The 14,973-nt window shown below is 44.9% G+C and overlaps 1 protein-coding gene across 2 annotated transcripts in view; it reads left to right on the forward strand.

The window, feature by feature from the left end:
- NELL1 (neural EGFL like 1) overlaps positions 1 to 14,973 on the forward strand; it is an 843,592-nt gene that overhangs the window by 142,665 nt on the left and 685,954 nt on the right. For both annotated transcript variants that reach the window (XM_084773584.1, XM_084773585.1), the window contains exon 4: positions 12,898 to 13,068. In XM_084773584.1, coding sequence (XP_084629710.1) covers positions 12,898 to 13,068 — 171 coding nt within the window. The remainder of the gene's footprint in view (positions 1 to 12,897; positions 13,069 to 14,973) is intronic.

Here is a 14,973-nt window from a genome sequence, read left to right on the forward strand (position 1 = left end):
TCCCCTATGATTATGACTGAGGAGGACCTCCTCCCCCTGTACATGCTAATAGGGTATAAAGTCTCTTCTTGGTAGCCTGCTATCCTTCCTCTGAGTGCCACCAGGCCTCCCCATCCAGGGGACGTGGTCAAATATGGGGCACCAGAGTTCATGTGAAAGTCAGACCCCACTCTCCACTCAACTGTGGAGAATGTCCTGTACATTGGCTAGATCTGGGTAGGGGTTCGAAGTTTACTGCATGTATTATCCTTGGCTAGTACCATAGTTTGAGCAGGACCCCTGGGCCCAGATCTGCCCATCATAATGTTCTTCTTGTAGGTTTCTAGGACACTCTGGATCCTTCTATTTCCCCATTATCCCATGCTTCTCTTACTTAGAATCCGAATAGGATGTCCTCCCCTCTGTCCCACTTTCCTGGTAAGTGAAGACTTTCATGGAGATGAAGGGCTTTGAACTTTTTCAAACCTACTTTATTTGGAGGTTTTTAATGCTTACACCTCTCTTCCAACTCACTTAGGATAGATAGAAGAGAAAAGAGGTTAATAGGAGCAGAAGAGATAGACCTTTTTTATACTCTGTTCTTTGGAACTATTCTACTTGTACAGTCGGCAGGATTCCAATAGACCAGTTAAACAGTAAGTCAGCAATTCAGAGAAGGTGACTGTAACAGCAGCTGCTGGAACCCGGAGCAGTATCCTGAGCCCAGAGCAGCAGCTGGAGCCCAGAGCCTCAAAGCCTTTGCTGGAGTGATTCTCTCTAGGGGGATCTTGAAGTGGAGTGATGAACAGTGAACACCAAAAAGAAAAAAGACCACCTCTTGTTTTGGACTCATATATATAGTGTATATTGTTGGAGGTTAGTCTGATGTATTTTGATGCTAATTATTGCTTGCTCTCTCTGTAACCCACCTTGCCTAAGAGCCTAACCTGTTGGACCAGGTTCTCTCTCTCTCTCTCTCTCTCTCTCTCTCTCTCTCTCTCTCTCTCTCTCTCCTCTCTCTCTCTCTCTCTCTCTCTCTCTCTCTCTCTCTCTTTTCCTTTTTGAGACAGGGGTTCTCTGTGTAGCCTTGGCTGTCCTGGACTCATTTTGTAGATCAGGCTGGCCTTGAACTCACAGAAATCTGCCTGCCTCTGCCTTTCTGAGTGTTGGGATTAAAGGTGTGTGGCACTACTCCTGGCTTAAATTTCTTAATATAAAAGTTCCTTCTGGATTACCTTTCTAAGCTTCAGTCTTTTCTGGGTCTCCATTTTGGACAAGGCACAAGTCAGCTTTCACTGTAGCAAGAGCAGCCTGGTTAATTCCACATGGATTCTGAAGCCTGTGATAGGACCATTTTTGCATTGCTGTAAAGAGCTCACTTTACATTTCATGTAGCAGTGAGTGCTTTGTTTTCAGTAGCAGATGCTATGTCATTGTCACTGTTAATCTCCCGCTAGCTGTTTGCTAAGCACACTGAGTACAAAACTAATATGTAACTTTACAAAACAAATATAATCACCAGGTCATAGCTATCCAAGAAGGGAAAAGCAGACAAATACTCCTCCTGTGGAAGCATGTGTGTGTGTGTGTGTGTGTGTGTGTGTGTGTGTGTGTGTGTGTGTGTGTGTTTCTGGTTCTGCTTCTGGGTTTCCCTGGGCATAGAAAGATATGGAGATTCCCCTGCTCGTGCTTTTTCCTCTCTCTGTCCACCCATCTCTGATTGCTTTCTTCTCTCTCGGTCCTCCCATCCTCGTTCTCCCTACAGCAGATCCCCGCCGTCATTCCTTCTCCTATGCTGTTCCCTTTCTTCAACCACTTCCACTGTCTATTCTATCTCCTCTTCAGAATGAGATCTCAACATCCTCCCTGGAGCCTTCCTTGTTGCTTAACTTCTTTGGGTCTGTGAATTGTACTATTGCAGGCTTTGAACTTTTTCAGACCTACTTTATTTGGGGTTCTTTAATGTTTATGTCTCCCTTCCAACTCACCTACCCTAGATAGGAGAGAAAATAGGTTAATGGGAATAGGAGAAGTAAACCTTTATAGACTCAGTTCATTGGAGCAATTCCACTAGTGTAGTCAGCAGGATGCCAGCAGATGCATCACCCAGCAAACTCGCAATTCAACAAAAGTGACTGCAACACAGCCGCTGGAACCCAGAGCAGCCCCTGAAACCCGGAACCTCGAAGTGTCTCTGGAGCAGTTCTCTCTAGGAGGTCTCAAAGTGGAGCAATGAACAGCCAAACAGTAGGAAACAATACCAAGACTCAAAGGTCTTGGGTCCTGTTTTGGGCATGTGTATATATATTATATGGGTGTTTTTACTGAAAACAAATATATATATATTTTTTTGTGGAGCTCTGTACTAAAATGTTTTTCAGCTGACAAAGACCAAGCCTACACAAAAGGTGGTTCATCTTCTAGTGGATAAACATCACCTGTTCTCTCACAAGTCTGTTCCCATCCCACACTTGGGATCAAAACAAAAACATGTTTACATCCACTATGTAGTATGTTTATCCTGTACTATATGGCTAATATCTACTTATAAGTGAGTACATACCACGCGTGTCTTTCTGGGTCTGGGTTATCTCACTCAGGATGATCTTTTCTAGTTCTATCCATTTGCTTTCAAATTTTACGACTTCCTTGATTTTAATAGCTGAGCAGTATTCCATTGTGTAAACACACCACATTTTTAAATCCATTCTTTGGCTCCTGGAAGGATATAGGAGTGACTCTAGCTGAGACCTCCAGCAGTGGGGGTCATGGAGAATAAAGAAGAGGCCACCCTCTAACTAGACAAGACTCCTAGTGGAGGGAGGGGAAACACAAACCTACAGTAACTTTGACTCAAAACTTACCCTGCCTACAAGATATACAGGGACAAAAATAGAGCAGAGATTGAGAAAATGTCCACACAATGCCTGGCCCAACCTATGACCCATACTATGGGAGAAAGCCAACCCCTAACACTATTAGCACTCTGCTGTGCTTGCAGACAGGAGCCTAGCATAGCTGTACTCTGAGAGGATCCACAGAAGCTGAGACTCACAACCAGACATTAGGCAGGGCTTAGGAACTCTTGTGCAAGAGTTGGGGGTAGGGGGTGGGATAGAAAAACCCAGAGGGGACAGGAGCTCCACAGGAAGACCAACAGAGCCAACCAAGCTGGGCCCAGGGGGCCTTGTGGAGACTGAAGCACCAAATGAGGACCATGCATGGACTGGACCTAGGCCCCCTACACATATGTACCCAATGGGCAGCTTGGTTTTCATGTGGGTCCCTTAGTCAGGGGAACAAGGGCTGTCTCTGACATGGACTCTGTGGCCTGCTTGTCTGTCACTTCCTCTTGGCAGGGCTGCCTTGCCAGGCCTTACTGGAAGAGGATGCATTCAGTCCTGTTGCGACTTGCTGTGCTGAGGTGGGTTGGTGGGGGGTGGGGCGCCCCTTTACTGAAGGGGAATGGAGGGGAGGTAAGGAGAAGAGGGAGGGTGGGACTGGGAGAGGCGGGAGGGGGCTAGGATTGGGATGTAAAATAAATAAATTAAGCAACAATAACAACAAAAATCAGAAGGAGGAGAAAGAAGGAGGAGGAGAAGAAGAGGAAGAAGAAGAAGAAGAAGAAGAAGAAGAAGAAGAAGAAGAAGAAGAAGAAGAAGAAGAAGAAAGAGGCAGGGTAGGGGGTGGGTGGGTCTGGAATTGTAAGCAGTGTTGGGGACCTTGTAAGGTACCTTACAGACCGAAGTCATTTTTGTCCTAAGCAAACTGTGAAGTGGATGTTTTACTTTCTTACTGATGGAAGACACAGGCCAAAGGGAGCCTATGGACCCAGGAGGGGGAAGGGCTGGGCTCTGAAGCTGCGCTGTGTGTGGCCTATGTTTTCTGGTGTTGAATCTCCTTCTACAACTCATTAATACATTTGGAGAAAATGGAAGCACCAGTGTTTGCCTGTGTACCTTCAGCCTTTCCTTTAACTCAGATGAGTACCTTAAAGATAGGAAGGCAGTTGGTACTGAATCCGGGAACACAGCTCACTTTTGAGAAGACCATCAATGTGGCGCCTCATCCTAGCAAGCATGAAGCTTAAAACCAAGATGCTAGTACCTGAGAAAGAGTGATAGTTAAGAAGAATGACAGTTAGGCATTCCTTACATGCTGATTGAATATCTGCTGACAGGCATGGGTTAAAAAAACAACACAATGGTGTATTTTAGAGCTGAGTGCCATTTAAAAAACTTTTTAGTAACTGATTTTTTATTTCAATTGATAACCTATCATTGTTTATATTTATGGGGTACAAAGTGATGTTATGTTTTATGTATATAGTGCAGAAAGATTAGATGAGTATCCTGACTAATTGGTACTGTACACATTGCCTCAACACTTGGTGTGTTTTGGGTGATGACAGTTGAAATTCTCTCCCTCTCCCTCTCCCTTTCCCTCTCCCTCCCTCGTTCCCTCCCTCCCTCCCCCCCTCTCTCCCTATTCCCTGCTCTCTCTCTCTCAAACAAATTTGAAATGCACACTCTTTTATCATCAGCAGATCATCTTGAGGTGCAAGAAAACTAAAGAAAAATCTTGTTCCTCCAGTCTGAGATTTGAATCCTTTTTCATCTCTCCATTTCAACCAAGCACCAGCCTCTGCAAGCATAGTTTTACTCTTTTACTGTTATGTGAGAACAAGTAGTGTTTGTCTTTCTTTACCTGTCTTATTTCACTGGTATTATCTTTTCTGCTTTTCCACAGTGTTGAACACGACAGAGTTTCTCTTTTTCTGAGGCTGCCACTGTTTGCTAATGGCATGCTTTTTTACAGAGAAGAGCATAAAGGCCACACCAAAAATGTTACAATAGATGGATTTAATAACTAACTCACAAAAATTTGGTAGTTTGTCTGTACACTGAAAACAGACTATCCATTTTATTTTTGTAAGTTAGAAGAAAGTGCACAGCTATAAATCTGTGGGGTTACTTATCAGCAGAGAATTGTCACTTTGAGATGTGATTATCTGGCCAGAGACCCCAGGCATTTAGAAAAGACATAAATTATAGTTTCAATTTTTAAAGGTCAAAAATATGTATACTTGCACCCAGAGTGCTCCAATTTCTGTTAATGTCTGAAAAATGGTCCCCTAACTTTTAATGCTTACAGGTTCTATGGGTCAAGAATTTGGACATAGCCCAGAGGAAAAGGCTTATCTGTGCTTCATGACATTTGTGGCTTCAGCTATGGGGATTAGGCAGTGGGAAAAGCCATCTGGAGGGGTTTCTATGCTGCTTTATGCCAGCTATTGGCTGGTGTCCCAGTTTCTGAGCCAGTAAGAGCATCTGGCTGCTGCCATCTTGGTGTGGCTTGGGCTTCCTCCTGGCATGGTGCCCTCGGATACTTACGTTTCCTAGTAGGTGACTCGGGGCTCCAAGGACAAGCATTCTGTTACATGGGATCAAAACTGGACTCCTGCATTTGTCACCCAGCCTTGGAGGTCAGCAAATGTTACAAGGTCCCCTAGGTCCTGTGGGACAGGGGTGCCGACTTTTTCATAAGATGAAGATGTAGGAGGATGCTGTGGTCGCCCTTGGGAAATGTAATTTACCAGTTACCCGTGGACAAGAGCAGACTGTGCCTCCTGCCATTCCTGTCTCAGGGTACTTCCGGCTCTGTATCTTGGCTTCTCCAGTTTTCTGCCTTTCTACTCAAATTCATGCTGTTGTGTTTCTCTTTACTCTCAAAGCTTCTAAGCCTGTTTATTATGTCTGAGCACATTCATCATATTTATGTCTCAGCTCAGTGTTAGTTTCTGTGATGATGAATGGTATCTCTGATTCATACAATCACTTTCAGACTCACTCCATCCAACAGCACCATCGAGTCCCTTGCCAGCCCCCCCGCCCCCCCCAAACTAGCATGAACTAGCACACACTATTGACTAGGGTTAGCATTTATTGAGTTTACTGTGGAATTATGGGGACAATTCTGAGAAACTATTTTATTTTTATCTGCTTTGAGCTCTTTGTAGGGTTTAGGAATGGTCCACTCAGATGTTCTATCTATGAATGAGATGGCATGTTTTCCCAGAAAGGAAGTAGATTAGTAGCTATGGGCCCTTAGTATTCTGCTAGCCTCGAAGGTCTTTCTAGAATTAAGCATGACTGGGTACAGCCTGGTTTTTAAGGTTGTTTTGTCTTGAACTTCTACTCTGCTCTCCAGAACACAGTTACTTGTCCAGCCACAGAGGTCACTTTTGGAAAGTGGATGGGCACAGAGCATAGCACCAAAGCCTACATTTCTAGATAGGCAATGTACACGTATCATATAGAGGAGAAAACACCAGAAGAGACACCTAATACTTGTTATCTTTCCCATGAAGAAAATGGCCACTGGCCACTTAAAATGAGCCTCTCCTGTTTTCCCACTAAATGTTCTCTCAACAGTGTTTTCTTTAAGTTTTTAAATGTCTACCTTTGTGCTCTCTAATACTGAACTAGTAAGTATCCTTTTTTTTTTTTAACTTGAGAGAAGGTTTTATTGTATATGTAGACTAGGCTGGCCTCACACTCACAGAAAGGCCTCTGCCTCTCAAGTGCTGGAATTAAAGGCATACACCACTAAGCCAGGCTCTAGCTACCTTTGTTGTTGCTGCTATGGCAAAATACCTGTCAGATGCATCTTAGCATCTTAAGGAAGCAAGGCAGGCTCACAAGTGGAGGGTGCAGCCCTTCATGACAGGGAAAGTGTGGCTACAAGATTGTCTCTAGACGCTTGAGGCAGATGGTCACATTAAGCAGAGAGATAAATGACCAGGACTGCAGACCATGAAGTGATGCTGCCTAGTGGTTGTACGTCTCTATGCACCCTCACAGACACTCCCAAAGGTGCATTTTATGGTGGTTCTGAATATAGTCAAAATTATAATAAAGACAAACCATTGCAAATGAATTATTAAAACAATCTCAAAATGGGGCATAAGTTTGGAGAAGCTTACAAACATTTTAATACAAAATGTCTCAAGTGACCTTCATCAACCTATACTATTTGGAATTATTCTTCTTGACTTTTATTTCCAAGCATAGCATGAAATTCATGTGGTCCCATGAAATTAAACTTATATTCATGGTGAACTGGTTGTGCTAATACTGCAGGGTGGGCCTTTGGGAATTATTCAAATGCAGCCTAGCAGTTAAGCAAAACTTCTATTTTAAACTTCATCTATGTGAGGCTTGATAGGCTGTGACTACATGGTGGGGGAGGAGGTCCCCTTTGGTCACAGATATAGGAGAGGGGAATAGGGTGAAAGAGGGAGGGAGGGAGGACTGGGAGGATACAAGTGATGGGATAACAATTAAGATGTAATTTAAGTAAATTACTTTAAAAAAAATAAAATAAAATTAATCTATGGAAATACAAAGTGGGAAAGATTTGTCTTTATAGAGTTTGGGGTGAAAGGAATCAGAGTGTTAGTTGATGAGAAAATCAGTGTAAAGATTAGAATACGAGGCTCAGAAGCTTCTGTAAGGCAGGAGACACTGTCAACAGAACAAAGCGACAGCCTACAGACAACCCTACATCTGACAAAGGTCTAATATCCAAAACATATAAAGAACTCAAGAAATTAAACACCACCAAACCAAATAACCCAATTGAGAAATGGGGCTCAGAACTAAACAGAGAATTCTCAACAGAAGAATATCGAATGGCTGAGAAACACTTGAAGAAATGCTCAACCTCCTTAGTCATCAGGGAAATGCAAATCAAAACAACTCTGAGATTCCATCTTACACCCATCAGAATGGCTAAGATCAAAAATTCAAGTGACACCACATGCTGGTGAGGATGTGGAGAGAGAGGAACACTCCTTCATTGCTAGGGGGAATGCAAACTAGTACAGACACTTTGGAAATCTATCTGGTACTATCTCAGAAAAATGGGAATAGGGCTTCCTCAAGACCCAGCTATTCCACTCCTTGGAATAGGCACAGAAGAAGTTCCAGCACACAACAGGGACATATGCTCTATCATGTTCATAGTGGCCTTATTTATAATAGCCAGAACATGGAAACAGCCTAAGTGTCCCTCAGTAGAAGAATGGATAAAGAAACTGTGGTACATTTACACTATGGAATACTACTCAGCTATTAAAAACAAGGAATTCCCGAAATTTGTGGACAAATGGATTGAACTAGAAATGATCATACTGAGTGAGTTAACCCAGAAGCAGAAAGAGTCAAATGGTATATACTCACTTATATCTGCACACTAGCCCAAGGGATATGTCCCATGAAAGTCGTCACTAACCAGGAAAGTGGGACAGAGGGAAAGACATCCTATTGGGACTCTATGTGAGAGAAGCATGGGATAATGGGGAAATAGAAGGATCCAGAGGGTCATAGAAACCTACAAGAAGAACATTATGATGGGTAGATCTGGGCCCAGGGGTCCTGTCCAAACTATGGTACCATCCAAGGACAATACATGCAGTAAACTTCGAACCCTTACTCAGATCTAGCCAATGGACAGTACATTCTCCACAGTTGAGTGGAGAGTGGGGTCTGACTTTCACATGAACTCTGGTGCCCCATATTTGACTACGTCCCCTGGATGGGGAGGCCTGGTGGCACCCAGAGGAAGGACAGCAGGCTACCAAGAAGAGACTTTATATCCTATGAGCATATACAGGGGGAGGAATTCCCCCTCAGTCACAGTCATAGGGGACGGGAGTAAGGGGAAAATGGGAGGGAGGAGGAATGGGAGGATACAAGGGATAACAATTGAGATGTAATATGAATAAACTAATAAAATATATTTTTAAAAAGATTAGAATACAATCATAGCCACACAAGGCCCAGAACAAAGCAGGAATAATGTCATCACTCTGCATTTGAAGATGTATACACTGGGACCTTTAGTCCTGTTTCTATATTGATGGTGTACCAAGTGGATTCATTTGACTGTGTTTGAAGCATCAGGACCAGCATGCTGCTGTGTCTAGAAGGAAGAATAATTAAGAATACTTTTCCTAGAAAGAGGAATAGTTTAGGCGTACACAGGAGAATACCTGTCCTGAAAAAAAAAACTTTAGGATGGGAATATCATCATTGTCTGTAAACATCTATAAGATGAACAGGCTGCTCTGGGAGTAGTGTTCCTGGGGACAGCACCCTAGAGTGAGGTCCAAGCCTAGGGAGGTGCTGCCCACAGCATCTGCTTGCTGAAAATGAGAGCACTGCAGAGCAGCTGTCCTTTCTGGGCTCCCAGGAAGCACTTCCGCATGACGAGTAATGGCTTCCAGGTTTGGACTGCTCATAGGATGCTTTCTCATGCCTGCTTCCACCACCCTCCTCCTACAGCAACAAACGGCTACTAGCTGCCACCCACCCTGGAACTTGAGACTTCTGCCACCCTTGTGGTGAGCACCCTGGTGCTGAGCAGCTCACCAGGAAGTATAGCCAGTGCGCTCTATCGTACAGCATCTTAAACTTGCCGGGGCTCATGAAACATCTTGGGGGTCTTCCTGAAACACAGTCTGCCTCTGTAGACCTTGGGGTGAGGAAGGCAGGAAGCTGATTCTTCTGGGCTGTAGATCACATGTGTTAGTCTACTGTCTCATCACTGTGACCAAGTGACCAAAAAAAAAAAAAAAAGGAGGGGAGGGTTTGTTTGGGTTCAGAATTTCAGAAGTTTCAATCCATGTCAGCCGACTCATTTGCTGTGGCTTATAGTTAGGCAGTAGAATCAGGTGACAAAGGAGTCTAGCTGTTTATGGTGGCTGGAAAAGGGGAAGAATGCAAGAAGTGGGGAGATATTGACAGACATAGAGCGAGATACAAAGAAGGACATAAATAGACACATAGAGACAGAGATACGGAGAGACAGACAGAAAGAGAAACCCAGAAAGAAACCCAGAGATATGCACCGTCAGAGGGAGGGAGGGAGGGAGGGAGGGAGGGAGGGAGGGAGAGAGAGAGAGAGAGAGAGAGAGAGAGAGAGAGAGAGAGAGAGAGAGAGAGAGAGAGAGAGAGGGAGGGAGCAAACTTTCTTCAACTAGGTCCTACCCCCGGTAATGCCATGTATTATAAATCCATCAAGGAATTGATACACTGACTTGGCCAGAAACCTCTGCTGGGTACCAAACCTTCAACACACAAGCCCTTTGAGACACTTCAATCAAACCACAGCGCTCTACTACAGTCCATGGTGTACCCTTCCCATGCCACAGTCACGCCACACAGATGGGTGACTGCCTCCTGCACCTGCATGCATAGTCAGGACAGCCACACGTCCCTGTCAGTGGAGAATTACTGCGTGGACATACTGCCATGCATCCCTCAGTGTTTATGAAAATTTGACCCAGGTGCTCCTTAGCTGTCCAGTATCCTAACATAACTCTTCAAAGGCACATCATCAAGTAGTTTGAGGTGCATCGCCTCTGAGTGTATGTGTATGTCACCCCAAGGTGACCACAAGTGGCCACTGTGAAGTGCTAGAGCAGGACTCTTTCCTTTTAGCTCCATAGTTGTGATGGCCACAAGGTAATCACTTACGCCAGTGTGTTGTAAGGGATCTTCCAACGATCTATTTATAACACATTAAGCACTTGCTCGGTGAGGCCCTAACCCCAGGAACAGTGATTGAATCTGGTTAAATGCACTTGCCCCCATCTTAATGATCCTGTCAGGCATCTCGATGAACAGTTCCAGTTGTCATTGGCTGAAGTCCTTTAAAGGTCTGCTCGCTTCTCCCAGGAGTCTCTTATTGGTCAAAACAATTGAGAGATGTCTCGTGATGTCTTGGGAAGGTGCCATTCTAAAAAGCTGGAGCTGTGTCCTGGGGCTAGGCATGCTCTGTGTCTGCTCATGTGGGAACTCACTACAAAGTCTTAGTAAAAAAGCACTTGGCAGGGCCCAGCATGGCAGCTTCCCCTGCCTCCTCTTTGACCATCTCTAGGCCCCTTTCTGCTTTTTGATGGGAATGGACAAATTTTTTTGCATTCTTTCCTAGTCTCAGGACATCCTGATGGAAGGAGGCATACTTCAGATCATTTTTATCTCTCCAGTGCGCTCACTAAAGGCACACTGCAGCAATGAGCTGGGGAATGACCGAGAGCCTGTACCGTCTCTGATTAGGTTCTTCAGTTTTATTCTTCTAGGACATGTTTGATGCTTTGAAGAAATTTAAGGAATTTAAAAAATAATAAACATTAAGGACTTTCTTCTTTTTGAAGCTGTGTATCATGTTAATAATGGCTAATTAGCATGAACCTGGGCGCAGGAGCTGGCTTCCGTGCTTGGAATAGTCTTTCATGGCTGAATTCCTGTGCTCCTGGAGTTGACATGGTTACAAGGAGATCTTCACTCCGTGCTCCCCTGTGGAGTAAACCGTGTGAACAAGGGGCAAGAAACGCTCTTTTTTTTTTCTCTGCCATGGTTGGAGTCCTGTCCAAAGAGGCTGCTTTTTATGACAGTTCCATCTAGTCCTGATCAGTGATGGCTTTTGTGTTTTAGATTTGATACAGTCAAGCTTGGGTCAGCTCAGCTCAGTGGATTATAGGGAACCTTAGCTCCTTTCAACTACAAGGATCACACCCCCCTCCCCCAACTCCCCCCTCTCCCCCTCCCACCCAGGAAAGTCTCTAGAGTGGTGAGTGCTAGGTGAGTTTGTGCCTAGCACTATATAAGAGCATTTTCTAATGCCTAGGAAATGCCAATAATCTGCCTTAAATGGCACAGGAGTATGTTTATAATCCTTAAATCTCAAAGTTTTTCTCCCCACCTTTTCCCCTTTACTGCTTTACTTCTCTCCCCACTCTTCTCTTTTCCTCCTCTCCCCGCTTCCCTTCTCTCCAGTCCTTTTCTTCTTCTTCTTATTCCCTTTTCTTTTCTATCTTTTCTTTCCTGATATGTTCTCATGTAGCCCAGGCTAGCCGCAAACTCACTGTATATTGTCAAGAGTTACTATGAGCTTCTCTGATCCTCCTGTTTTTACCTCCTTAGTGATAGAATTACAAGTGTGTGCAGCTGCACATGGCTCATGCAGTGCTGGGCAAGGGACCCAGAGCTGCAGGAATGCCAGGCAAGCATGCTGATCGACTGGCTCATACCTTCCTCATGATCTCAGTTCTTCGCTCTTTAAAAGGGGATATCAATGCAAGGACCTTAGGGCATGTGGGAGGCAAATCAGATGGTGTGTGTAACATGCTCGTGCACAGCGGGCAGTGAGGTCAGGCACATGTCAATGACAGTGACACTGATGTCTAGAAGTCACAGGAGACAAAATACCCCCAGCGCGATCTGTGGAAGTCCCAGGCCTAGCACATTGAACTATAGTGGTGGCACAAAGGATTTTGTATGGATCTGAAAAAACATGAGGACTATCTTAGGAAAGGAAACTCCAGCTATGTGCTTTGCACTGTGATAATCGTGAATACTGACTCATGTGTGCATGGCTTCAACTCCTCCCTGCCCCATCATCTGGGAGTCATCTGTTTAGTGAAAGTATCCTTGCCCTCAGTCGGAAGAACAGAAACGGACTTAACTTGTCTCTTCACTCTTGCATCAATTTCAGTCCCAGATGCCCAACCCATTTCTCATTAATTTTCAAATAAACATCGATTAAAGCCTTTTTTTTTTTGACATGAATAGCCCTTCTCAGTCAATACAAAGAGGGTGCTGAACCCTAAGCTTTACTAATTAGCGTGTGGGGTTTTGGTCTCGCTGTGGATCAATTGATTTCCACATCAGAAGCTCAAGGTGAGAAAGAACTCTCAGACAGTAGGTGAGGCAGGCTCTGTGCCACACACTTGATTTAGGTCATGGCCCTGTATGCTGTGTTTAGGTAATTCCAAGACACCTGGTATTGAGGATGTGGGGCTGATGAGCGCCCTGATGCCCAGGACTAAAATCTTTGCTTCTTTATATGCAGCTATTTTGAACTGGAGAGCAGTGGCCCAAGGGAAGAGATACGCTACCATTACATACATCGAGGGAAGCCCAGGACGGAGGCCCTTCCCTACCGCATGGCCGATGGACAGTGGCACAAGGTCGCACTGTCAGTGAGTGCCTCTCACCTCCTGCTCCACGTGGACTGCAATAGGTATGTTTGACTTTGATCTTCAGTGACTCTACCCTTCAAATTTGACTCTGTATGAGGAAGGGGGGGGGGGGAACTGCTAACCCCCCTTCGCCGAAACCAGGGACACTAATTGTCATTTAACCTACTGAATGGGCCATTAGGCATGCTGAAATGACCAACTGTAATACGATAAGAAAACAGTTCATTAAGGCGAAACTGTATCCTGTGATTAGGAACAAATGTAAAAAAGGTTGATTACAGATCAGGGACTGTTAACTGTCCCTCAGTGAGCTCTCAGCACTGGCTGAGGATCCATGGAGCTGTGACCACAGTTAACTGTGATATATAGTTGAGTTCATTTCCCCTTGGAAGTGAATAAGCCAGTCTACTATAGGATGCATCTGAGAAGCTCTGCTACTGAGGTGGGTGATTCTATTATATTTCATCGAGTGCAGCTTTGCTTGAGTTGAACGGAGACGTCTTAACGAGGTATTCTTTGAGTCTTTTGTGGTCGAGGCCTTCTGCATTCTGCAGAGGAAGGGACCTGCTTAGTTTGTCAGTGGGTGGCAGTGTCACCTGGGTAGGTGGGACCTCAAAGAAGTCGTTGGTGGTGATGCAGAAGTACTGACACCTGCCCCCCCCCATGTCTGTCTCTGAAGGCAGGCTCATTGAGAGCTGAGAAGAGGAGGAAGCCATTGGTCTCTGCTGTATCATTTGTGGAGGGACAGCTGGGTAATTGTGGTCAACGTTTTGATCTTTCCACCCACTGAAAATTATTTTGGGTAGTGACCTGAGCCTAATGATAGAGATTTTTTGATTTTTTTTTTGAAACTCTAAGCAGTGCCTGTGCATTATTGGCTTCAACAATGATGCTGTCAAAGTTAAAATGACTGTCCAGCCATAAGGCATACTCCCTGAGGCCCAGGGTACCAGACTGTCATGGTGGGGATAGCCCGGCTTCTAAAACTTTCAGAGACAGGGCGCTCCAAGGACACTACAGTTTTGTCAATCTGATGAGGAGATGCTGCCGCGTACTCAGCACTTCCATGCTGCAGTCTCCTCTAGAAGATTGGAGGACAGGAGAGTATGTCAGGATCCAGGCGAGGTCTACCATATTGAATGATACTTGACCCATTGGATGTGATCTATTTAAGATGCTCTCCAGCTGGGCGTGGTGGCACACGCCTTAATCCCAGCATTCAGAGAGGCAGAGGTAGGCGGATCATTGTGAGTTTGAGGCCAGCCTGGTCTACAAAGCAAGTTTCAGGATATCCAAGGCTACACAGAGAAACCCTGTCTCAAACAAACAAACAAAAAACCCCCAACCAAACCAAACAAAAGATGACTTCCAGAAATTTGAGGTATTGATGCTTCCCATGAGTATAATGTCTATGTAAGGGAAAACCATGCATTCTTTTACCCCATGGATCTGGGCTGCATAGCCTGGATAAAGTCAACCTATCTTCAACCTCTCCATGTCTACCTTGAAAAGCTCGCTGTATCCTCTAGTTCCAGAGAACCCAGGAGGCCCATTAGGAGGCCTCGTGTCTCTAGGATCTACTGACCATGCAGGTGCTTCTCACATGGGATTGCAGATGGAGGAGCTGCATGCCGTTTGGGTCCATTGGCCAGTTTGGAGATTTGAAACTGAGAAGTCCTGAGATTCCTGCCGTGCATTTGTGTACATCTTTATGCACAGCACTTTACCATTTTCTGACATTTCTCACTTAGGGGGAGAGAATGATAGCACAGTGTGACTGCTAAGTTAGCGTTAGCGTCTCGCTCTCAAATTCTCTGGTTTCAGTTTGGTGTTTGCCTCCCCCTCCTCCTCCTCCTCCTCCTCTTCCCCATCCTCTTCTTCCTCCTCCCCCCTCCTCCTCAGTCACTTGCTGGTTGCATGAGTTCAAGCAGCATCTTGCTTTTTTT

Source organism: Acomys minous, assembly GCF_964271855.1.
Source record: "Acomys minous genome assembly, chromosome: 2".
Lineage (NCBI taxonomy): Eukaryota > Metazoa > Chordata > Mammalia > Rodentia > Muridae > Acomys > Acomys minous.